The sequence below is a fragment of the Hoplias malabaricus genome, chromosome 3, assembly GCF_029633855.1.
Source record: "Hoplias malabaricus isolate fHopMal1 chromosome 3, fHopMal1.hap1, whole genome shotgun sequence".
Lineage (NCBI taxonomy): Eukaryota > Metazoa > Chordata > Actinopteri > Characiformes > Erythrinidae > Hoplias > Hoplias malabaricus.
The window spans coordinates 49,133,612-49,160,483 of NC_089802.1; the positions used below are offsets into that span (position 1 = coordinate 49,133,612).

The 26,872-nt window shown below is 40.2% G+C and overlaps 1 protein-coding gene across 1 annotated transcript; it reads right to left on the reverse strand.

Annotated features, from left to right (window-relative positions):
- Positions 1-707: 707 nt before the first annotated feature.
- On the reverse strand, positions 708-22,406 carry LOC136692023 (carbohydrate sulfotransferase 11-like). The gene is made up of 3 exons (XM_066665068.1): positions 21,961-22,406; positions 7,146-7,228; positions 708-3,374 (listed from the first exon to the last, which is right to left on the reverse strand). Exons 1-3 carry the CDS (start codon positions 22,052-22,054, stop codon positions 2,526-2,528), a joined length of 1,026 nt encoding a protein of 341 aa, XP_066521165.1. The 5' UTR covers positions 22,055-22,406; the 3' UTR covers positions 708-2,525.
- Between the last annotated feature and the right edge of the window lie 4,466 nt (positions 22,407-26,872).

Consider the following 26,872-nt stretch of genomic DNA (forward strand, 5'->3'; position numbering starts at 1 on the left):
TGTTTTTCAGCATTACTGGTCATTTCTGTTAACCCAGACACCAACATAGAATTAGTGCATGTTCTACCTCAGGTTTAACTTTTACTTCACTAGGCAAATAAGCCTGATTAAAAGCTTACAGACTGGAGAAAAGTTCAGCATTTCAAAGCAGAGGACACTGCTGCTGGTATGTTCAACAAAGCAAATCATACAGATGAATAATGATTCTACATTTATGGAGTGCCAAATTAATTCCTGGGACAGATTTTCTAGCCAGAGAAACGAGGCCAAATTGAAGTAACGCATCTTGACGGCCAAGAAGCTACTGTGCTAAATTTAGCTTTTAGCTGGTTATCATCTGACAAGCCTTTGTCATGGTCTCCATTGGATTGATACTTTGAAGACCATGGAGACCCTTTCACTTCCTAGGAATTAGTATAGTGTTCTGTCTTCCTTCTGTAGTTGCAGGTTAGCAAAAGATTCAAACACGCTGCACCTGAAAATCAAACTCAGAGCTGATTTTTGATACGCCTTCAGAAGGTTTCACAAGTCTTCAAAAATGTCCCTCAGAAACTAGAAGGCATATTTACAACAGATTTAGCAATGGTTACATTTTTCATTTTAGCTTGTGTGCCATTTTAATCAACACAATTCTTACAACACCAACACACTCAGGGACTTCTACCCCAAAAAACAAACACACACACACACAAGCCATATTTGCCTGGTTTATTTGAGTTAATCTGTAGTAATGGAGCTGTTGAATGTTAAGTCTACACTGTGTGAACAGCAATATTTCTCCACCAAATATTTCAGAATAAATAAGTAAGTGTTCCATGCTCTGGAGTGTACAGAATGATTTTCTAACCCTGGTCCGTCTGACAGTAATAACACTGTTCAGCAATGGTTTCTGGTCTCATACTCTGCTCCTCAAGGCACTGACAGAGAACAGATAAAGCATAAAGAGCACTTAAAGAAACTCTTGATCTCTCCTCTACACTGTGTATTGTGCTCAGGAAATGAAAATGCTCCAAGCACTAGCGAATACTGAGGAACATTCAGTTTCTGCTTGAAGAAAGCACTTGCTGAATCTCAGGCTTTGGATTTCATTTGCTCATAACTGACCGGATATCCTTACCTCAGAAACTCGTGCATCTAAATCTCCATTAAACAGCATTAGGGAAGTGATGCACCTTAGTTTCTCAACAGATGCCCTGTGTTAACTCCTGTCTCAGAAGGTGGTCAACTAAGAACAAGTCAAAACATACGAGTGAATAACAAGCAACTCTTCTCACAGCAAAATGAGACATGCAGTGAATTTTTACTGACTATGCATGTTTTCTGTCTAAGCAGCTTTCAGTCATCAGAATTCAGAGCCTGGAGATGTGATTTTTCTTTTAGCATGTGGATTTACAACACAGTTGTCAGTTATTCACTCTTATTCAGCAAAAGTGTGATGTTTTTCACAGAAACTGATTTGTGGAGACTGTTTGTCTTTCAATCTGTGAAATCCCTTTAAAACTGAGAAAATGGGATGGTATCTTCTTTACAATATTCACCTGGAACGTTTTAATAACAGGTTATAAACAGTATTAAACAAACCCCTTTATAAATTAAAACCCAGTGGAAGAGACTTTCCCCCTAAAACTATGGTAAACTTCCAGAATGTACCATTCACTCCAGAGCCCATAGAAACAAACAAAGTTAAAAAAAAATTAAATAAAACAAAAAAACCTCATGGTACTCCACAGCAGTTTAACTCTGCCCATTTGTGCTAATGTTACAATGAGTGTTTCAGTTAGGACCTAGACAGTGTACATGTCAGCCAATCAGAACAGAACATTTACACCATCAGTCTTAAAGGCACAGTAACAGAAACAGCCTGCTTCATTCAGAGCAAGGGTTCTCAGGATAAATTCTAATGACACTATGCTTTGAATAATTTTGTTTTCTCTGCTCCACACATCTGAAGCAGACCATGAGGAGTGGGTTAATAAGTTAAGGTGAACATTAAATCAAGGGTGTTATAGGGGACAAAGCATAAAACTGCACAGTGTGGAATAGTTGGGACTGGGATTAGAAATTCTAAAGTTGCTGTTCCCAACCAACCACCAGGGCTGGAACTTCACTTCTTAAAAATGTTACTATTATTATTTTAATATTAACACGACAACAGCAAAATAAGGACACCTCACACCCCCCCCCACTTCCCTCTTGCCCACACTGATCCATGAAAAATGCCAGGGGGGTGTTGTCTGGTCTGCAATTATAAAAAAGGTTGGGAATCCTTGTTTAAAATGATGAAAAAGGTGATGAAAATTGTAATATTAAAATGAACAATGTCTGTTTTTACATGAAGACACAAAGGCTCCCAAACCACATACTACCATTTTAAAAAGTCTCTCAGACATAGGATGTCTCCATTAGAATTGCACTCACTAAGATACTACATAGAATATGAAAGAATCCGGTTTTGGACATAGGCACAGTTTTGTAAGTGGACCTCATTTTGAATGAAACACAAGCTGATGTGAAAATGCCTGGACTCATGTGAGCTGAAGGTAAGCAGGTGTGGAGTAGTTGAAGAGCATAAAGTCCATGCTGTAAAGATCGTACAGTTTTCTCTGGTACTCGGGGCTGATGCTCTTAAAGAAGTCCGCGGCCATGTCCCCCGTAGTGCGTGCATTCCCGGCAGTGCTTGGGAAGGTCACATGCTCATCGACGCCTGCTAGCCGCAGCACATAAGCTGCGTCCTCGCTCAGAGTCTCGTACTTCCCCACTACGTCGTAGCTGATCAGACATGGGTGGCAGAGCGCATGCGCACGCTCCCAGTGCTCATTAAAGGGCTCCTCGTGCTGCGTACTCGGGTCCACGAGGTAACGCACGAACTCTGTGAAGGAAACGTCATCTCCGCGCTCAAGTGCCTCGGGCCGTGGCTCGTGCCGGTGCCTGCGGATGATGCGTGTGCCGTAGCGCCGGTGGAACGCTGTGTTGTAGCTGCGTGTGAACTTGTTGCGGTAGGCAGACACGAGCCGCTCGAAGGGCTCACGCACGAATAGGAATTTGAGGTAGGTTCGCAGGCGACGGTTGATCTCTGGTGCTGAGTACTCGGAAAGTGTGCGCAGGCGGCCCGGCGTGTGCGCTTCGTTGGCTGCTATCTGCAGTGGGTCGTGTGGGCCTCCCAACTCACCAGTGAGGACCAGCAGCACGCGCTTCCAGTTTGTACACGCCACTTTGGGCACATAGCAGTAGAGCAGGCCGTGACGGTCATCCACAATCACATGCTTGAGGTCGTCAGGGATCAGCACGCGGCGTTTGTGTGTGTGCGCACGGCAGGCATCCCGCAGGAGCTCTCGCCTCTCCTGGTGCATCAGGTGCAGCGGGGACGGGTCAAGCTGAGAGAGAGAGAGAAAATAAGAGAAGCAGAGATAAATGGAGTGAGGATAGAAGAATACAGAAAGAGGATTGAGACAGAGAAAAATGACAGAAGGAGAGCGAGAGAAAAATAATGTGTAAATTATACATCTAGTGTAACTATTACCCAGGAGAACAGAGGATGTTATTGCAGCAACAAGGGGGTAAACTTTCTATTAATTCTTGATTTCCGAAGCATAAACCTGTTGCAAACTTGTGGACAACATTGTATAAATAATTCACTTGCCTTTTTAATTCAGTTATTCGATGTGCAAAGAAGTTTTAAAATGTTTCTGTGTAACATACAATTGTAATTCATAATTTAAACCTTCTCCAAATATTTTGTCATTTTATGGTAATGTGTATTATATAAAAAAAATGCCATTTTTGATTTTAAATAAATAAATAAATAAATAAATAGATAGAGTAAACATCAATACCCTACATTCATGATCCCCAACATCAAATTATTCATTCATTCATTGCCTGTAATCGCTTATCCAGTTTAGGGTCGTGGTGGGTCCGGAGTCTATCCAGAATTACTGGGCGCAAGGCAGAAACACACTCTGGAGGGGGTGCTAGTCCTTCACAGAGAGACACACATTCAACTATGGACAATTTTTGAGTCGCCTATCCACCTACCAATGTGTGATTTTGGACTATGGGGGGAAACTGGAGCACCCGGAGGAAACCCACGCAGACACAGGGAGAACACACCAACTCCTCACAGATCGTCACCCGGAGGAAACCCACGCAGACACAGGGAGAACACACCAACTCCTCACAGATCGTCACCCGGAGGAAACCCACGCAGACACAGGGAGAACACACCACACAGCTCACGGACAGTCACCCGGAGGAAACCCACACAGGCACAGGGAGAATACACCAACTCCTCACAGACAGTCACCCGGAGGAAACCCACGCAGACACAGGGAGAACACACCAACTCCTCACAGACAGTCACCCGGAGGAAACCCACGCAGACACAGGGAGAACACACCAACTCCTCACAGACAGTCACCCGGAGGAAACCCACGCAGACACAGGGAGAACACACCAACTCCTCACAGACAGTCACCCGGAGGAAACCCACGCAGACACAGGGAGAACACACCAACTCCTCACAGACAGTCACCCGGAGGAAACCCACGCAGACACAGGGAGAACACACCAACTCCTCACGGACAGTCACCCGGAGGAAACCCACGCAGACACAGGGAGAACACACCAACTCCTCACAGACAGTCACCCGGAGGAAACCCACGCAGACACAGGGAGAACACACCAACTCCTCACAGACAGTCAACCCATGAGTCAAACCCATAACCTCCAGATCCCCGGAGTTGTGTGAGTGCGACACTACCTGCTGCGCCACTGTGCCGCCCTAACATCAAACAACTTTTTTGGGGTTTTTTCTAACATAAAATTACAATTTTCATATGTGATACTAGGCAGCGGTCAGCATAAATTTACAAAAGAGCACCAGAATATTTGAATTACATGTTACAAAAAAATTGCTTTTACTTATTTGTACACTTAATAGTCCCCATGTCCCTGACCTGAATTGTACATATGGTTTCTTTATATACATGTATACCAATTTTGTCGAATGCCAAGAGTCAGCTAAGCAAAAGCAGCCCCCTTCATTGGGCTGTATAGCAGTTGAACTGTATTCTTTGGTGTGAGCCCCATTCATTACCTTTGAGATAAGATGGAGTGGAATTTTTGTTACAAAACTAATGATCAAACATCAGTACCTGAGCTAAAGATCTTGTAACTGAATGCCATCAAGTCCTCACAATCTCCAGTATTCCTAGACAAGCAGAGGCTGTAAAACGGGGATAACTGCTCATTGTAGGTATCCACAAACCTTTGGACATACACTGTGACTCACATAGCATATACACTGCTGTGTATTTGTTCTCTGGAAATCTGCTGATACCACTACACTGCAGCACATCTGTGCGTTAGATATGAGAAGTGAAACAGAGCTCATAGACTGGAGGCAGATCTTGCTTAATGAAAGGGTTCCACTGTGCATCTTAACCTGCAAAATTTTACTAATCAGATTGATCATAACAGTGCATTTCACTCCTGTGAGAGATGGTTTATTTGTACTCCTTAATGGAACATGTTTAAACCACATTTCCTGGCTCTGGAAAAGCTCATCTACACAGCCAAAAGGCTGCTCTCCTTCACTACGGAGAAACACTTGGTGCTCAAACATTCTAATAAAGTCCAGTTTTCCATTTACCCACTGAGTCAGATGTTTTCCTCAGTGCCAGCTGCAGTGTGAGCAGTTATTTACCTGTCTGCCCTAAACAGAGACATCAGAACGACATTGAGGCTGTTACTCTCTGTCCAGCCATCTGTGCTGCAGTTAATGGGAAACATGTGGAAGCTGAACAGTGTCATGTGATGACAGGTTTGATTGTTGGTAGTCTTCCCCCATTACTAATAAGCCCATCTTCCCTGGTTATAACTCCACAGAAAAACGCTCAGTGGAAGGGAAGTCTGCAAATTATACGGAATAACAACAACAAAGTGAAAACCACCAGACTCTATAATTAGTCCTGAGACTATGTTTTGTCTTACTGAGTTTGTGGTTTTCCCTTGAGCTGAAGGGTTTAACTCAAAACATGTTGGGCGTGTGTCTTTCTCACTCAGTACTGAGAGCTCCCAGATTACCCATTCTATTGTTTTTTTTTTTTTTTTTTTTTTAGAAGCCTTATATACATCCAAGATTTAACGCTGTGGCGCAGCAGGTAGTCACCAGTCACACAGCCCCAGGGACCTGGAGGTTGTGGATTCGAGTCCCGCTCTGGGTGACTGTCTATGAGGATTTTGCTGTGTTCTCCCCGTGTCTGTGTGGGTTTCCTCCCACAGTCCAAAAACACACATTGGTAGGTGGATTGGCGACTCAAAAGTGTCTGTAGGTGTGAGTGTGTGAGTGAATGTCACCCTGTGAAGGACTGGTGCCCCCTCCAGGGTGTGTTCCTGCCTTGCGTCCTGTAGGCTCCAGACCCACTGCGACCCTGAATTGGATAAGCAGTTACAGATAATGAATGCATGTCTTAACAGAGTAGACCCTAATTCAGAATTTCAGGATTTATTGAAGATTAAACAAATGGAAATGCTTCAAAATATCGGAAGTAGAGGGTGACCAAATTGACCAAGATAGGTTTAGCTGCTTTTTTTTACTAGTATTGGTGAACTAGTTTTTGCCAAGAACTGACCAAAAGATGGTTTTTATACATTTTAATATATTGTGGAATCAAAAAACGGATCATTACTATGGATGTCAAAGCAAATTGCTTTTGTTATTTGTGGCAATAATTGTAAATTCTAAAGAGCAAAATGAAGAGAGACAGACCTAATGAGATCTGGAGCAAAGAGAAACCATCATAATGGTGTTTTATTCAGATTCACAGGTTTAGCCTTTACAGTCATACTGGAACAAATAATACTGGATTCCCAAGTGGCACAACTGCCTCAGTTTTCTCTCTGAGATACATGTCTCTCTGAGAAATCGAGAGTGTGAATCCTGCCAATGATGCAATCAAAAAGTCAGTAATTATCTGCAATGTTTTACATAATGTTAGCCAGACATCATCGGAGTTCTTTGTTGTGTGTGTGGTTTTGATTTGTAACATAAATTAAGGACAGATGGCAGCTGATTTATGAGTTTGGCCCTGTAGCAGCTGATGAAGTGTTAAATCATGTGGCAGTGCTGCGTGATGGTTACTCACAGGGTCAGTAGCGTAGAGGGTTTGGAGTGGGCTCCTGACAGACTTCCTGGAACCTACAGTCTGGCCACTGCCTAGTTGAGATGCTGAATAAAGCACAGAAAAGACCACATGTGTGAACTGAAATGAAAAGACAACCCCACCCATATTCCAAAACTGTGTTTGGTGTAGCAAAGTAGGTAACATCACTGCCCTCAGCCGTGTTTAAATGGCAGTCTGGGGTACGACTCCCTGTCTGGGCAAGCATCTCTCTCTCATACTTATATATATATATATATATAAAGGTTTTAAGCACACAGAGTTTGAGATTTAAAAAGCTATTCATCTGAGCAGTAACAAATAACGCCCAACATTAGAATAAAACCAAATAACATTATTCCAGTGTGATATTCTGTGTGTGAATGTGTTGGTTTATTTTTTTTCCCCCCAAATCTCTCCTCGTGGCAGTCTGTATTATTTGAGATTATCATCCAATACCTAGTTTTACCAGTTAATAAATAATGATCGCTGTTGATTTAACAAATTAATGCCATCAAGGAGAATCTGAACAAAACATTGTTCTTCGAACTCACTCTCACCTACTACTTTATAGAAAAAGTTACCTTATATTCCTTATTTGTTTTATATGATTATATTTTTGTATTCACTGTGATTATATACAACTTTATACAAACACCACGCTCACTGAGAAGGCTTTAGTTTCATTATTTCTAATTATCTTACATGTACTTCTGCACATTACTGTATATATACTCACATGTAACATGATTCAACTTAATTCGCACTGGAAATAAGTGTCTATGAAATGTAATAAATGTAAAAGCCAGGCATACAAGCTTAAATATTTCACAAATGATACTGACAAAATAAAATACATGGATAGACAATGAATAATTATTTAAATTTTGGCCAGCTGACAGTTTGCAAAGAAAGCTCAAGTATCAGAGTTGCATTTTCAACACCATTTGTTGCTTGATATTTACAAATAAAGTGAGGGCTGAAAAAATATTTAGTTTAAAGCATGTCTTCAGTTTGGGTTCTGGCAATGACTCTTGTAAAGAAAATAAGAGCTTTCAAATAAAGCTGGTGTCTCATTGTCTCAAATGCCAACACATTTCTACTTCTTTGCTTTTTTTCCCCCTTCTATTTTTGTTTTTGTAAGGCCTCAGTTTGGACTGTAGTGCCAGAGCTTGATCATTGGGTTGTGACCACTGGGCCAAAGTGTAATATCTGTTTGACACTGCAAAACAATATCTTTTTAGCTAACAGCCACAATTCCCAGAGCCGTACCCCACTAAAGCTCTCAATGTTAACTTTTTCCAAATGAGCGTTTATGGAAAGCAGATGGCCTGAAGCTTCAGGATCAGGTTGCACCCTCTATCTTGTAAAATCCTGTGGATCAACTGGACTTTCTACGGGGTAGGAATAAATATGTGAGTTACTCATGTTATTTGAGTGTCTCAAGTGCTTCCCAGTCCCAGTATCAATGGTGTTTATGGGATAAAACTATAATTCTTGTGAGTAAATACATTTGAACATTATTGAGTGCTCTAGCGGACATCTCATTTGATTTATCTGAGGATTATAACACGCATATTATACCTTAAATTGAACACTTGGACAATAAAAAAATCTGACACAGAGCCTTCAAAACCTGGTAATAATACCACTCAAAACTTTCAGAAGTCCTAAAAAAAACCACCCATTCTGAATGAATATGGCAGACTCAGCTGCAAGCTCCTTAATGTCTTTGTAGTTAATCTAATGGTGGCACAACATCCTCCTAACACACAGCTCCATGGTCCTGGGGTAGTGTGTTCAATCCCTTCCTCAAGTGACTGTCGATGAAGAATTTAGTGTGTTCTCCCTGTGTCTGCATGGGTTTCCTCAATGTGCCCTGGTTTCTTCCCTCCATTCAAAAACATATGCTGAATAATTGATTATTCAAAAGTGTCCAGTGTGTGAGTGAGTGTATGATGCCCTTTAATGGACTGGTGCCCTGACCAGGGTGTGTTCCTGCCTTGATTGTAGGTAGGCTCTGCACCAACCTTGACCCTGAACTAGAAGAATGGTTCAGGGTCCTGTGGTTGTGGGTTTGAGCCCTGACTCAGGTCACTGTCTATGAGTAGTTGGATGTGTTCTCCCTGTATGTGTTGTTTCCTCCGGGAACTCCCACATTCGAAACATACACATTGGTAGGTGGACTGTCTACTCAAAAGTGTCCCTAGGTATGAGTGTGTAAGTAAATATTTGTGTGTGTGTTGCCCTGTGATGGACTGATGCCCTGTCCATTGTGTGTTCCTTGCACCCATTGATTCTGGGTGGGCTCTGGACCCACCGCAACCTGAACTGGATAAGCGGTTACAGACTGAATGAGTTAATAGTGTAATCATCACTCTCCAAAGAAAACATGTATCTCCAAAATAGTAACTTTAGCATTTCTATTGGTTCATTCCTCATGGACTGCTCACACAAATGTGCTGTGCTTTAATTATGTAGTAACCTACTACTGCTGTGTTTTAATTATGTAGTAACCTAAAAGTTCACAAAAATAGAAATACATGTTTTTATTTTGGACAGCAATAATATTTAAATCTATGGTCAGTATCAGAAAACCACTTCATGATGAATGACGAAACAGTTACTAAGAAACTAAATATGCAGAGGAAAACAAGGTAAATGGAGTTATCACATGAGATTAAGCTGCTTTCAGCTGTCATTCAGCATGTTCAAAACTGCACACAAACATCTATGGTCAAACAGAGCTGTCATCTACCAGTAAACCTCACATTGAAATACATAATAGAAAACTGAAGATGGATCGGCAAGTTAAACAGGGTCTTTATTCAGAGTCCAGCTGAAGCCTTGGTGATGACCTAAGGTCTGGTTCAACTTGTACACATCTTACACCAAGTTCTAATCATAAAACAACACTCCTATTCTGAAAAAAGCTGTAGATGAAACCTTACTGCTTGCTTACAAGGAGTGGTTTGTAGCCGAGATAGGGCTGCTTGAGGCTTGATGGATTGTGACCTATTGTGCTCTTGTGTTTGCTCTGCACTGGTCCTGTATCTCCCGCAGCCAGGTCTGAGCTCATGTGGACTCAGCTCAGCAATCCAGCTGGAGGTCTTAGAGGTTAGGATACACTCCAGCACCAACCTAGCTGTGTTCGGTCAAGCTGTTTAACACAGAGAACTGCATAATTAACCCAGATTTTTTCCTGCTGAAGAAAATGCTTCGTGAATAATGAAGGGAATTTTGCAATAGAAATAAATCTGGACAAATCACTGATATTACTGAATTACATCGTTAACAACATCTGTCGTATCCGTGCTCACAGTTCTTCATGTGGTTTGTTCAACCTCCGAGTCTCTCTCTCTCACACTCACACACTAACAGAAACCTTTCAAACTGTAGTTTATATCAGTTATTATCAATTTGTGATGTCTGTTAGGAAAACATACAGAGAATGGAGGACATTTCATGTCTGCTTTAGGGTCAAACCCAGCATGTATAATTCTTGGATTCTAGTAGCAACTTTTAGTTCTAATTAACCTTAATAACAATAAACAAAGCTTCTCAACCTGCCATGCTATCTTACTCTATCACAGTAAATCCATCCAACTGGCAATATTTAAAACACCTCTTAGAGCCCACTGCTATTTATACACCTTTTCTTAGTCAGTTAAGCCTGTCAGAGTTGCTCCTGTGCCAGGCACCCACTTAAATTGTGTGAGATGAGGCATGCAATTTAAAGAAGAGACAGTAAATCATCACGCAAGAGAACTCACTGTGTTCGTAAGGACTGCCTGAACTTTAAAACCCACCTATGGAGAGCTGGCGTGGAATTTTAGCATTTCTAGGCATGTATTCATTAATTCTTTCATTATCTGTAACCAATTATCCAGTTCAGGGTCACTGTGGGTCCAGAGCCTACCTGGAATCATTGGGAGCAAGGTGGGAAATCACCCTGGAGGGGGCACCAGTCCTTCACAGGGCAACACACACACACACACACACACACACACCCATACGGACATTTTTGAGTCCCCAATCCACCTACCAACGTGTGTTTATTTTTTTTTGGACCATGGGAGGAGACCCACGCAGACACAGGGAGAACACACCAAGTCACAATGTCCTGGACCTGCGTGACTGCAACACTACCTGCTGCGCCACCGGCCGCCCTCTAGGTATGTACTGATCAGTAAATCATTTATACATTAATATATGCACTGACAGTTTTATCTGATTTACATCCACATTTTGTATCGTTCCAGGATGGTTGTGAAAGAGAACAAGTGTCTCAGAACAGAAGCTGGTTTTCCATTCACTAGGTTTTTGTGAATTGCGCAAAATACAATTTTGTGAAAATTCATTCATTCGTTGTCTGTAAGCGCAAGGCAGGAACACACCCTGGAGTGGGCCCCAGCCCCCACAGAGCGACACACACCAACACATTTACTCAGACACTCACACCCATGGACAATTTTTTTGTCGCCAATCTGCCTAACAAAGTGTGTTTTTGGACTGTGGGGGGAAAACGGAGCAACTGGAGGAAATGCACATGGACACAGGGAGAACACACCAAACTCCTCACAGACAGTCACCCGGAGCAGAACTTGACCGACCCCACAACCACAGGTTTTTAACAGACTGCAATTACTCATCTCTGCTCTCCACGTTTAAGGACCACTCTGTTCCCACTCTAGCACCACTTATGGCTTATTTTAGAGCATGTGCAGATTAATGTACACATACAGCACTAAGCAAGACTCAAGAGACATCTAGATTTGATTTGCACAAGTGCAGTGTATGGAAACACGACTAATTTCACTTTTTTTCCACCAATATTCCTTTATTGTGCATAACATTTGTGAACATTTTGGATGCAAAACCCAGCTAGACCAAGGAAAGCAGGGGAAGAGGAGAATTCTCTTGACTGTCAATGTGTGTGTGTGTGTGTGTATGTGTGTGTGTGACTCCACGCTCAAGTGAGACTTGGCACTATGCACTATACTGCTGTCTGTGAACAGTGAACCCACTCACACTCTCCACACCAGTACCAGTCAGAGTGTGAGAGCAAGCAAGCAAGCCAGAGAGAGAGAGAGATTGCAATTTCTAAGATGGCTTTAATGCATCAGTTCACCCCCCTCTGCTTAAAATTCTAATCTCAACAAGCGAGCATAGAACCTGCAAAAAAAATTAGGTAAACATGACAGTAATGTATCCTTGACATGAAATGGGCCTACTGAAATGTCTGTAGACTGAGTAGCATTCCAAAATAACAAAGCTCTGTGTAAGAGGGGAAATATATTTAAACTAAAGAAAAACTAGTTTTTCTACAATAAAATTAAACATTTAGACTAAGATTTGACCTCCTGAAACATCAAGCTTTCCCAGAACCAAATGAGTAGCTAAAATTTAATGGAGTGTAAAAAAAAAAAAAAAAAAAAAAAAAAAAAACACTCAAGAAATAAAAATCTAATGAAATCTGAATGAAAACTAAACTGCAAACAGATTAAACAGAATGTGTTTCTAGCAGCAACTAGTAAATGATGTAACCCACAAACTATGTTAATTCATTACTATCTCAAGGTACTAGAAGGGCAGTAAGTCAGCACTCTGGCATTTCATTTGAGCATTTCAAATCTGGAAAGTAGTGGAGAAATAAAAATAGCACACCTTCTCTGTCCTTTGCCCTATCTACAAGGTTCAGGTAGTGTATGTGCTATCCATAAATTCCCTGAGCAAGCACTTATCCAGCGTAGCTGCAAAGGAACAAGCACACAGGACAAACCCATGCCTGTGAGGCTGAATAGCAGTACTGTGTGTGTAACAGCCGCATTATTTCCCAGGTGGGAACATTTTCCTTGAGCGTTCAGCCTTAGCTGAAATATCCCTCCTTTTTTAAAAGTTTGATTTTTTTTGTTATTTGATGTTAGGCTTTTTTTTTTCCCTTTCCAAGTCCCCTACACCCCCTGCTTTTTCACTGAACCCTGCATTGAGAGGCAGCATTGGCTTGAATTTCTGTAGAACTCAAACTATATACAAGCTATGGCTTACTTCCTTTCTTTACTCCTTCTAGACACACTCTCTCTGCAGAGTTTAGAGTGGATAACGCAGGACCCTTTGGCTACTATGAAGACGGCTGTGTGTGGAGACTCTCGGGGAGGGAAGGCCACAGTGAGCTGAGCACTGCTCTTCAGACTTGTAGCTGAAAAGACATTTGGTTTCTTCAGGAAGTTGCTTAAGTTTCCGTGGTAATCTACAGCAAAGCAGTGAAGCAAAAAGGCCAAAGTTGTAATTTATTCCCTACTAATTTAGAGTGCTTGAGGACTTCAAGGGCTGGTTTCCCAGATCCAAATTACATTTAAGCCATAACTGAAAAGACACATGTCCATAAAAACAACCCTTAACAATTTAGGGCATTCAGGTCTATTCCTATGTAAGTACAGAAGAGAATGAAAAGTGGGTGTCATTTTATTTGGATAGTATATTACAGCTGTGCTTACTCCGAGCAGGATCCAGTCGGAACAAGATCCGGCACCTCTCACATTGAGTAAATGTGTTCCAGAAACTCTTTATTTGGATCCAACACCACTGTGTTTTACCCCCCACCCCCCAAATCCCAGTCCATCCACAGATGAGGTGTCAAACATATGGCCCACATCAAGTTCTACATCGGCTAGCACATGAATTTAGAACCCATGTTCAACAGCAACAGTTTTATTGAGTTGACCTGCTTATTAAATCTGCTCTCCTTAAACCCCGCAAACTAGGAAAGAGTCAAACTCTGAACCAGAACCAATCACAATCTCTATTTCAGGTGGGGGCAGGACAACAGAGTCAAATTGAGAGAGAACCAATCACAATCTCCATTTGAACTGGGTTGGGACAACAGCAAGTGAAAATTCCCACCCCCCCCGCACTCTGTGTCCCCTTACATCATAATTTACCAATTAAACTAAACTAAAATTGATTCCCAACAGTGTAAAATGAGGGGTATGGGCTCCTGAAGGCAGCAACTGCTTTGGTTCCATACTCAGGAAATTGAGAGTTTGGTGCCCAGTGAAGCCTCAGCCATCTGAAGCCAGGAGTTAAACTGAGCAGTGGCCATGCTCTCAACTGGTGGAGGGATGGCTCTCCTCTTTATTCACACAGCACAATGCTAGCCAATGTGGGTGTCTGTCAACTGATGGAAAACAACATGGTGATTAGTGTTTGCCTCCAAGGATATTGAGTTGACTAATAGTGTTTTGTTAGTGGCCGTTCATATACAAGCAGAGGCTGACAGCACATGTTTTGGAGTCTGTACTGCCCTTCACACTCTAACCTTGGTAGCATTGTGTGTCTGGAGGAGACCTAAATAAAGGGTGGAGATGACAACAAACAAATCAGGGAGAATATATTTGAAATGTTTAATTTAATAAACAATTTTTTAGAAAAAGAAAGAAAATGGGCATATCTGAGTAAGAATAAGAATAACGAAATGGTCAAAGCTAAAAATATGATTATACACAAGTGAGGTTTATGGAAAAATAAGGGGAATTTAATCAAATTATCCATGAACAATCTACAACTGAACATGGAAAATGGGACCTTGAGCATGTATACTAAATTAAACCCAGTAATCACATGTTAAACAATGTTCTGTATAATGCGAGGTCTCAAATTTGCAAGGTCAGATTCAAATATCAGTCCAGGCAGCAGCAACAGTTCACACTGTTGATTATAAACAGCCTGGTCACAGTAATATGCTCCTGTCAAAGCGACATATTCCAATGAAGTCAGCATTACCCTTTTTAACATTTAACACACTTGCACTTCAGTCAGGCGGCTTCAGCTGAGTGCAGCTGAGCCACTTGATCCAAGCTCATGGCTGGGATGTGTTCCATTACCACAGGTACAAATCCATTTGATGAAGTCTTCAAAATATTGAGCTGATCGACATCTTCTGGAAGAGTCACATGTGCATGACGCTATTGCAAACCTTCCAGATAAAACAGTCCTTAAGATAAGTCAACCTTAATTAGCCGTATTCAAGTTGATTTGCCAACAACTGTAAAGCAGCTCTTACTAAAAGATTTAGGATTCAGTGAAACACAAATCACAGTATTAGCAACAGGCTCTACACCTAAGTAAATATTTTTAAGCATTTCACAGTTAATAAGGCATCAATAGGACTGTGTAAAATAATTTTTGCCAACAGTTAATCGTCATACTGGCCTTTGCAGTATTGATATTGCAGAAACTAACATGCACTCATTCCATATCTGAGGCTGATAAATTATTACCAAGTGGTGATATTTATCAGGGTAATGTTTGACTTCCATTTTATTGTTTCTTAACACTCTGATTCTTATTGCCAGAACTGAACTTCCAGTCTTATGTCAGATGGATGATTACTCCAAATAATTGTACTGTCAAAAGAAGCCCCAGAGTTAAAGTAAAAGTCATGCTGAGACAGGGTTCAGCTTTGGATGCTTAAGGGTATAATTCCTCAAAGCTCTCTCTACGCCTGGCCCCTTTGCTCCTATCAAATTCAGAAATCAGTTGTATGAGTAAACCTGACTAAAGGACACAGACACATCAAGTGGCCATAGTTCAGGTAAATTCAAAACCCACATGAGCTCTGAAACAACAAAGGAGACAATAGCAAAATTATAGCCCAGAGAAAAGGATTAATGGACACCAACAGTGCAGATATCCTGTTTTTGTTCAAAGGAAAATTCTGTATGAAAAATATAAACATCCTTTTCTCATCACATGCTTTGCACTTTCAGATCACATGCATGAAGATAAACAAATATAAAACTAAACTGCCTGTGTAGGAAGAGAGTGAGACAGTTCAATGTACTGGACTTTTATTATTTCATATCTAAAGTTATAGGCCCAGATTATGTTCCCAGGTTTGAAGGGGAGTGGAGCACCTGTGCTGGACACTAGCTTATCATGCGCATCAGTTCCCTGCCCTTCATAAATCAAAATTCCTGCCCAGCCCCGCTGCATTCCAGCATTGACTCTGCCCTTAGTGCCACACAGTGCCATGAAACTGCTCACCACATCTGCAGGAAGCAATGAGCCAAGTGCAACAATACATGGCAGTGATCCCAACAGTAATGAGAGCAATCTGTAGAGCAGCTCAGAGCAGGACTATGCACTTGGTCAGCGATGGGGAGGTGGAGGACATATTCACATTCAGATATTTAGACTCATTTATTGGAGTGTAAGAATAGTATATCAGATCTAAATTTATAGATATTAATACTAGAATTAATATATTTACTTTTGCAACACTATTAAGGGTAGGTTACTTATAGTAAAAAAACTTTAATACTGTATATTTATGATCTGTGATATGTTGTAGTTCCCAATTTACTATACTTTGTTTTGCTATATACTTCTTGAAGTATAAGACACTCTGGACCTTTATTACATAATAAAAATGTATCAATTTTATAATCATTCATTATCTGTAACCGCTTATCCAGTTCAGGGTCACGGTAGGTCCAGAGGCTACCTGGAATCATTGGGCGCAAGGCGGGAATACACACACACACACACCCCTGCGGACACTTTTGAGTCTCCTCACAGACAGTCACCCAGAGCTGGAATCGAACCTACAACCTCCAGGCCCCTGGAGCTGTGTGACTGCGACACTACCTGCTGCACCACCGTGACGCCCAATTTTATAATCATCTACAGTTTTATGCATCATGTATGCATTTATTTTTAACACTTTAAAACCATATGAATTTTAAAAGAACTTCCATATTAAAATATACTTTAAAATATCAATTTTCAACCATATCAGTTTGACATGACTGGAAATATGGTCTCCAATTTTGCGACTACATCAAAATTATAGTGTACACACAATAACATTTTCTCTGTACAAAAATAGCTATTTGTTGTTTTTTCTAAAACAAAAACAATTGGCTGTTTCAGAGACCGCAGAATGCATATTGGGATGTGCTCCGGCTCTGTGTGGAGTCACACCACAACAATGTCCTTTACTGCGCCTGTGAACTTGGGACAGGAGAGCTAAAGCACATTACACTCAAGGCTACCCAGGCAGGGTTGCAGTATAACCCTGATCCTGGCTGCAGTAATGGCACAGCACGTGGATGGATTAGTCTCATTGTTTAGGGTTAGATGAGGGACAGACGAAACTCACTTAATTTTCCTGCTAAACCAAAGAAGCTCTGCAAAAATAAAAAAGGGATGGACACATTATAAAAGTAAAGCACAAAACTGACATGACCCCCTCATCACTTGTTGTGTCAGATATTTAGCACATATTAAGTAATCATGTTTAATTGGTGCCAGTAGCTTTCTGGATTGATCTGGACCATCTCTCAGTAACTCTGGGATCTTTTGGCGAAAAAAGGAGCCGTGTCTGGAGGTACTTCGGGTTTAAAAGGACGGACATGGACCAAACAAACTAACACTAGGTGCAAATGCTGTCGGGCTAATGTATGTTAAACTAAGGGCCTTTACTGGGCTTAATCAGTGCCTTAGTGACTAATGGTGAAAAAAGACAATGTGTTCCTTCCTAAATTAAAGATACATTTACAAAAACATGCACAGAGACCAAACACAAATGTGCAGTGACGTAGACATTGTATTAATTATTATTTTGCACACATACAGGAATTATAAGTTATTGTTTTTCAAATTAAGTTTGTGTTGGTTGTAGTTTGCATGTTTTGTATAGCCATGTGCCATTTCAATCCCACCTACAAAAGTTTTTTTTTTTTTTTTTAAATATTCATCTGTCCAAAAAACAATTATTATGTAATTATTATTTGTTATTATTGTGTATTTAATGTGTAGAGTGATGTAAACCCTTAGTGTACCTAATTTTATCAGTGCAACTCTCCATGAAGCTAAAGAGCTGACCTTTGTCATTAGTTTGTGCACTGCTTCATAACTCTTACCATATGAAGGAAATTTCCTAAATTACAATGTAGGCCAATAATCTCTAATTGTCCATAAGGCAAAAATACTTACTAAAGAACTGGCTGAAAATACTGGAAAAGTGATGATATCTGAGAGGCCCCAAAATTCCAATTTTTTTTTTTGACCATGTGAAGTCCCCTGAGATGTACACGCAGGCAGGACTAACTCAGCACTGGCAAATGAATAGCGTTCAGTAAAATGACATGTCTGAAATTGCTGGATTCAGTAGCACAAAATATAATTCTCCTTTTATTTATTGAGACTTCAAAAATGAAAGTGGGCTTAAAGGCGACAATCATGATTATAATTTTTTTAATCACTTTATAAAATTTAGGATATTTCCTCTCCATATGCTAGGTCTTCAGTCTGCTTGTGTGGTCTAATGTTTTTATGAAGCCCCAGTGTCTGTAAATGGGTTATAATAAAAAAAAAAAAAAAAAAAGATGTCTCTATCTCTCTCTCTCTCTCTCTACAGAAAAGGCTGGGGTTTTTAGACAAGGAAGAGGACTCCCTTATATATTCCTGCTCCCTAGGTGGGTAATATTGACTTACTTTTGTAATTTCAGATCACTTAGGCTGGAAATGTCTCCAAACTAGGGAAATGTAACTACTTGAAAGTAAACACAAAGACAAAATGTGACAGAAATTTGCACTAAGCAAATCAAGTTACAAATGAGTTTCTGTGGTAATTCAAACAGTGAATAAAAACCTACAGACAAAGTAAACTTCAGCCATACATAAAACAACAGTCATTTTCATCTTAAAACATATCGTTTCACCTTAACGAGACCAAGCTTCATAACGTAAACAAACCAGAGAGGATAGCGTTTCCTCGTAATCATCGACATTCCCTTAAAAGGACACATGGGCATAATGGAGTTCAGTTATCCTACCGCACATATACCTGCTAGGTTATCTTCCTTAAAATCTTTCAAAGTAGTCTTTGTGGTGATGTGGCTTTGTGGTGATATATATATATATAACATATATATTCTCTCATTCAAATTATTCCTAAAAAAATCATTATATTACATAATCTCTGATCCTTTACATGCTTTATCACACATTCACATATAGCCGGTGTTATTGCCAGAGCCTCAATGACTACTTACTGCAAAATCTCACTCAGGGCAGAAAAGATAGGAGGTGAATATTAGGGTAATTAATCTCACAGAGGCCCTAAAGGGTCTGACAATGAGTTATCATTTACAGACTTACTCATTCGTTCTGCTTTCTGACTGCTTCTATGTGCTTTGCAATAACACTGAATACCTGCACACTTTACCTTTCATATTTGAAAGCTCTCATTGTATGAGATGGATCGGACTGCACAGGGGAGGGAGAGAGAGAGAGATCAGCATTCAGACAAGTCAGTCTACCTAAAAGAGTAGAACTACATTCTGTAGAGATATAAGTGTATGTGATGTGGTTAGTTAGCTTAAATCTCTACCTTTCTCCCTCCTTCTCTCCCTCTTTCTCACGCAAAAAAAAACAGCTGCAGTAATTGAACTCAGCTCCACCCTCAGCAGTTTCTATAGGGCAAAGGCTTTTCTGAGCAGCTCCAATTCAGTCCAGTTTGCTGGAAACCTTAACCTTTTTTTTTTAATCACACTATTAATTTATTTTTATTCACAGCACATTGTTCCATCAATAAGAATGTGTAATATTGTATCATTTTATTGTATGCAATTTATTGAATAAAAAGTTTATTTAGTATTCATTTCATACTTTACACTTATTCTCTTTCATTGTCTAATGTAACTGATTCATATCTGAGAGTTTGTCTCTTCTCTGACTGTTTATAACTGGTTTATAACCTTGATTCTTATGGGAAAATACGTTTTACAAACAACTGAATGTCATAACATTCTCTATATTCATTCATTCATTATCTGTAATCTCCAGTTCAGGGTCGCCGTGGGTCCAGAGCCTACCTGGAATCATTGGGTGCAAGGCGAGAATACACCCTGGAGGGGGCACCAGTCCGTCACAGGGCAACACAGACACACACACACACATTCACTCACACCCACACCTACGGACACTTTTGAGTCACCAATCCACCTACCAACGTGTGTTTTTGGTCTGTGGGAGGAAACAGGAGCACCCGGAGGAAACCCACGCAGACACAGGGAGAACACACCAAACTCCTCACAGACAGTCACCCGGAGCAGGACATGAACCCACAACCACCGTGCCGCCCCACACTCTCTATAACATTTTTAAAATAAAATAATTTATGATATGGGTTTCACACCTTTGATGTTTTTTGCTAGATTCTGTGTTGATTTATGTTTTTTTTTTGGATAAATTATTTATGTAATCCCTTTTCTTACATATTGTATGCTAACTAAGCTTTGTGTGTGTGTGTGTGGATTGTTACTGCAGTAACATGAAGTACATTTCCTTTACATTTATGGAATGTGCCTACTCTTGTTCAGGGCATCTTACAGGGAGAGGCAAGTTTAGAATCAGTCGTCTTAACCAAGGACTCTCACTCGGGAGAGAACCAAACCCTACTTTGCTGATGGAGGGCAGCTATGTTACCAACATTTTCATCAGCTGCATCAAAATAGCACATGAAGATAAATTGTAAACGTCCACTTAACAATGTACAGTTCCTACATAAACAGCTTCAAAATGAGTAGCTGACTTGGTGTGAGCTGTCTGCCTTCTGTCATAGCATGTTTTATATGAAGCTTCCTGTTTGTTGATGCATTTTGTCATGTCCAAGTTGTTCACAAATCTAAATTTCATGATGCATATTTTGTCAAGTGGGAGCATTTTCAGCTTTAAATCGTGCTGTTTAAGTTTTACCATGACACATATTTAAGAGACACTGAGCAGCCTAATAAGAAAATATTGTGAAATACCTGCCTTCATGATAATCTTAACCACTCGGAAAAGTACAATGCAAAAGTACCTCGAATGTATAACATGGTTTTAAAGTCCAGTTGTTGTTTCATTATACATTTTTAACATGTTCCCTGGCTACAAATATAACCTTTTTTCAGAGGGTGCATGGCATCATTAAACATGTCCAGGATCTCAAGGAACAGGAGGAGGCCCAAGTCATTATTTCATCCTAATGTAGGCCTAGTTTAAAGAAACTTAGGAGAATATAATTTTAAAAAAGTAGAACCTCATACACTCTCCCACATAAAAGAAAATGTTATGGTAGAGGTACATTGTTGGTCATTAAAAGGTACACACAGTGTAAATGTTTAAAAGTACGACAGTGGTGTTAAAGTCCAGTTGTGTTCCAGTTGTGTTTCTTGAATTTCCCCTGGATATCAATAAAGTATCTATCTATCTATCTTAAGGTACATTACTTTACATTGTAATGTGAATATTTATAACCTTTTATTACTGAACTGTGCAAAATAAAAGAACATAAGTCCCAGAGATAAAATGCGTATGGGGAAAAACACAATTGTAATAGAATAAGATACATGTATGTTCCTAATTAAAGATACGGATATGTTCCCGTGAGGGTAGCTCCAGTGACAGTTTTCCTAAGTGTACAGAAAGGCAGGCTAATACTCTGTCACTGAGGCTCAATGGCTGCATCTTATTTTCCTACTTAAATATACCGAACTGTATCATGCTCTGGTTCCATTTTGTAAATTCATGCGTCCTGTCGTAAATAAAGGCTCTTTGTTTTCGTATTTTTAAAATGTTGGAAATGTCCCCTGGGAACTGAGTCAGAAGGACCCTTATCTTACCCTTGTGGGTAGATTTCCATTCTACATCAGGTGGCAGAAATGTACCGGTGCAGTACATCGTCCTTCTGACAGTGGAGAAATGAACCGAAAACAGAAGAGGGGTATACAACTGAAGACTGGTGACTCACCTGGCTTGAGGTTACTTTGGAAATACAAGACGACCATGACAAAGGAACCCAAACACATGGCGAGGACCATCCGACTGAGTCTTGCTGTTCTCATATTGTCCTCGTTTTTTCTGAACACGCACAGTGGACATGTGTGGACAATGCTCTCGGTCTCTTTTATAGGTTATTTCAGCGGGAAACATGCCCTAGTCCCGCACATACTCTCAAGTGAGCTCTGCTCGAAGAACCGGCGTTTTATCCACCGTGTATGCCGGCATCGTCTCTTCAGCCCCTGAGTCGAACTGGAGGGAATACGCGCTTCAGAAATAACAGTAGGTTGAAAATATTCGTCCGTGTTTTCTCATTTCTCATAAACTAGAGATTCACTGCTGCTTCTAATGCCTGAAAGAGGCTGTGGACGTATAGCCGTGAACACCGCGGTTTGAGAAGCTCTTTCAGCTGTTTGCTCTGAGATTTAACCCCTCCGTTACCTGAGAGCGGGAGAGGGCAGTTGTTTGAGGCTAGGTTTCACCAAAGCAACGGCGCCGCCCTCTGGTCAAACAATACACATTCGCTCACTTACTCGATACAGTTTTTCTGTAAATTGGAGTTTTATTATTTAATTAGGCGCATTTGGTCATTTTAACGTTTTTGGTAGATACATGTTATTTTAAGATTAGCATGCTAGCTAGCTTGGCTATTTAATGCATACATAAATCTAACTTACTGGTTTGTGCTCATCTGTCAAGTTGAGCAGCACCAGCAGGAAACATGACACACCTCCTCAGTGTCCAGACCTTCCTGGGGCCCTTAGCAAGATTTTTAAACTCTGAGCCAAAATGTGACATTTTTGTTGACAGTTGTACCTCACTCTCCACTAATAGTCTCCTTTTTTTGGCTTAACAATAAACAGCCAGCCATAAATATAACAAATAAGTAAACAATGTAAACAAACAATATTTATTCAAAAACAATATATAAATAAACAGTTATAACATAATTAACTTTGTGCTCGGCCTTCCAGCGTCCATTTGTCTGATTCTGTAACAGCTACAGTCCTTAAAGTGGAATAGGAGAAAAAGAAGCAAACAAGCTTGCAGCTTTGTGTCACCTTATGCAGAAGTTTTCTCCAGGCACTTGTAACTGCTTCACTGTTTAAAGTGTAACGAAAACGTCAAATATGCCGGTTAGTGTGATTGTGTGTAAATCGCTGCAACATATAAGGTGGAACTGTATCTTTGAAGAACTCAACTTAGCACTTGGAAATAACTGTCATTTTCTAATGTGGAATAAAATAGTAAGCAACTTTTAGTCTGTACTGGTGTATTTGGGGAAGTTTAAACGAGTACTAGACAGTTTAAAACATTGGTATAGGTTCATTTTGCTGCTTCAAAGTTTGGTTAAATGGTACTGTGATGCTGCGAGTGTTTTAAGGTGTTGGAGAGTAAATGCACAGTGCATGCCACCTGTTTGTAGAGTATTATTTATTAATCCAACCTTAAGAACTGTCATAGGTTTACCTCACTGCTTACTTACCTCACGAGACTGAACTGTTCATGCAGTTTAGTCTCGTGGAGTCTTTTTTTTTCCTCTTTTCATATCCTGAAGTATAGTTTCTCTTCATCTTCTGATGATACACAAACTCTCCCTAACTCAAGATGAGGGGGCCTTCATGAATTTGCGGGCCCCTACAATGTGTGTAATGAGCGTAATGAAGGTTGTCTGGCTCCGCACATCATTGAGTTCAAGTGTTTATTTCTGTCCCATTGCAACAGGTATAAAATCAAGCAATGTGACTGCTTTAATTTACATTTGTGAAATGTGGAGAATGAGGAATCCTAAATGGTGGCTGAAGTCAAGCATATACATAACAGAATGTCATTAGAACAAGTCACCTGGTAAAATTTCATCCCTCCTATGGCGCACAGTGTGCAAAAGCCAAAGCACTGTTAACTCAATAACTGCAGAATTACAAAACTCTTGCAAAATCATTTTGCAAGTCGTGGGTGTCAACGATCGGGCATGTATATGAAACTACATCGTCAAACACACTGCCACTGAATTCTGGAGCAATGGAAACATGCTCTGTGGAATGATGAATCGCACTTCTGTCTGTCGGATGGACGATTCTGGGTTTGGTGAATGTTACCTTCCTGAATGCACTATAGTGGTAAAGTTTGCTAGAGGTGGGAAAATGCTATGAGGTTGTTTTTCAGGGATTGGCATATGCCTCTGGTTCCAGTAAAGGGAAACCTTATTTTGGAGAATTGTATGCTTCCAAAATTGTGGGAACAGTTTAGGAAGGCACTTTTCTGTTCCACAGTGATTGTTCCACATTGCAAAAAAGCAAGATCTATAAAGAGTGAGACTGACGTTGAGGGAAATTGACTTGCCCTCTCAGAGTCCGGACCCCACCCCATCAAATACTTTTGGCATGAGCTAGAATGGAGATTGCAAGCCAGGTCCCCTTGACCATCTTACAAATGCTTTTCTGAATGAATGAGCAAGAATTCTCACAGACACACTCCAACATTGTGTAGCCTTCTCCCAAAGGGTGGAAGCTGTTTTTGCTGCAAAGGGGGAACCAACCCCATATTGATGCCTATGGATATAGAATGGAATATCAAATATTTAAATATACACTCACAAACACACTCTGTTTAATTTTTGTAATACAGGTGTAGTTTTGTAGCTATCTACATTTACAGTTAATTGTATTGACATGTATCTATGTAATAATTACATTCTACATCAGTTATTTTCAGATGTATTTTTGAAGAGAAACTATATTGTTGTCCTTTGTTTGTAATATGTGGGTTTTCCTCTAGGTGCGCTAGTTTTGTCCCACATTACACAACCCATGTTGGTTAGTTGATTGGCTATACAGTATAGTATAAGTCTCTAATGCCCTGTAAAGATCTGCCCTGTAATTGTTAAAATAGTAACACTAAGCAGGTTGAAGCAGTAACTGAAGATGAATTAATTCAATATATAGGCACTTTACTGACCAAGTTACTTCTCACATCTGGGTCATGCTTTGTGATATGCACATTTCCTTTGAATATGGCATATTTTATAAAACAGGGAGCATAAGAAGGGAAAAATATTAAAATAAATAAATAAATACATAAAAAGAATGATGCATTTCAGTTTGAAGTGTGTTTTGTGAGAACAGGTCTGAGCTCATATTTGGCAAGTTTAGAGTCCAGCTAAGATTAGGTCACTCAGCAAAGGTGTCCAACTGCCTCCGCCCTTCCTCTGCTCTTCTTCACACTCAAGCACTTGCTTTCAGGATCTCCTCGCTTATACCTGTTGGGTTCAAGTCTTTTGTGTCCAGTTCTAGTAATTCACAGATTGTCTTGTGTGCTCAGAGCTGTAGTAGTCACACATAGATTTTTCACACATAGAGTTATTACCACACAAACCTGGAAGCTTCACAAGAACTTTTTTTTCAGGAAAGTTTTTTAATTACAGTTTGCTGCCATCTTGTGACAGTTCTGCAGAATGGTAAAACCCTGAAAAAAAATTGTGTTAAACTAATCACAGTGAGCTCCAGGAGTCTGAGATCACTAATAAACAAGGAGTATTACAGCATTTATTTAATGCATATAGCATTGACAGTCACCAAATATATAATCACCAAACTATCAGTTAAATAAAATTTAAAATATATTCACAAGTTTACAAATGTCTTAGCATTTAATGGGAGGATTTCTGTGAGGATTTGTTTGCACTGAGCCAAAGGAACATTACTGAGGTCTGGTGCCAATGATTTAATTTGAATCACAAATTCCATTCCACGGTGCTCCATTACCACAGAGAACACAGTCCCACTGCTCCACAGCCCAGTGCTGGGTGTTTAATTCCCCACTTGTTACTGAGAACGTGTACCTGATTCATTTGCATTTATACATTACTATGGAAATGTAACAGGCTCGGTGTGGACAGCTGAACGATTGTGTGCATAAAGCAGCAGATGAATCTAATTATAAAGGGTGTCAACAAAGTTTTGGACATACAGTGTATTAAATATTAAGCAGAATTGAATAGGACTGGGGTTTCTGTTCTTTCTCTGCGCCACTGAACACAAGGACATGTGCTCAAGGTGTTCTGAGGCTTTAAAAAGATAATAATAACATTGCTGCTATAAGAAATACCAAAGAATTGTTTGTTTAATTTAAATGACTTAACTCAGAAATCACTACTAATCTGCATCAGCAGGTGGCAACAGAGGATCACTCTTATGTTGGAGTCCTAGGCCTACTGGAAAAAATGGAAGTCTGTGACACAATCTCAGAGAAAAAGAAATTTCAGTAATGTTGTGGTAATTACTAGGAAATGCATCATCCTTTATTATTTTCTGCATTTAATCACACACCCTGATTAAAATCAAAACTGCACTGTCATTGTGCAATTTCCCGAATCTAATTCCTAACAGGAAGTCCACACTTTTAGTTGGGTTTGCTTGGTTAAGCCCATGAATGGTCTATTGTGATACAACTGACCAAGCTGTTACGCCAAGGAATAACTTATCTCTGTTTTAATATTGATGTAGTCTGCTGACTGTGTACAGTTACATTAGTGAGTACAGTTAATAATTGTTCTGAAATTGTATTGTATTGCAAAGTCATTATGACACACTGACAGTTTTACAGACGGCGGGTCAGACACGAGGCTTATTACAGGGCTTATGTCAATTTCTCAGTTTTAGACTGATGACTAGAATACTGGGAGGTCAAAGTGCACTACTCACCATGACCATGCATACAGTAATCGCTATCAACTAAGGGTGGATTGGTCAAGGACAAAGAACACGAGAGAAATGACAAATGGAAAGCTGACAGCACATTATCTAATTTCTTTTAGAATTACACACACACACAGGAGTGCTCTGAGAAGGCATTGCAGGTTTAGGTGTGGAGTGGCTAGGAGA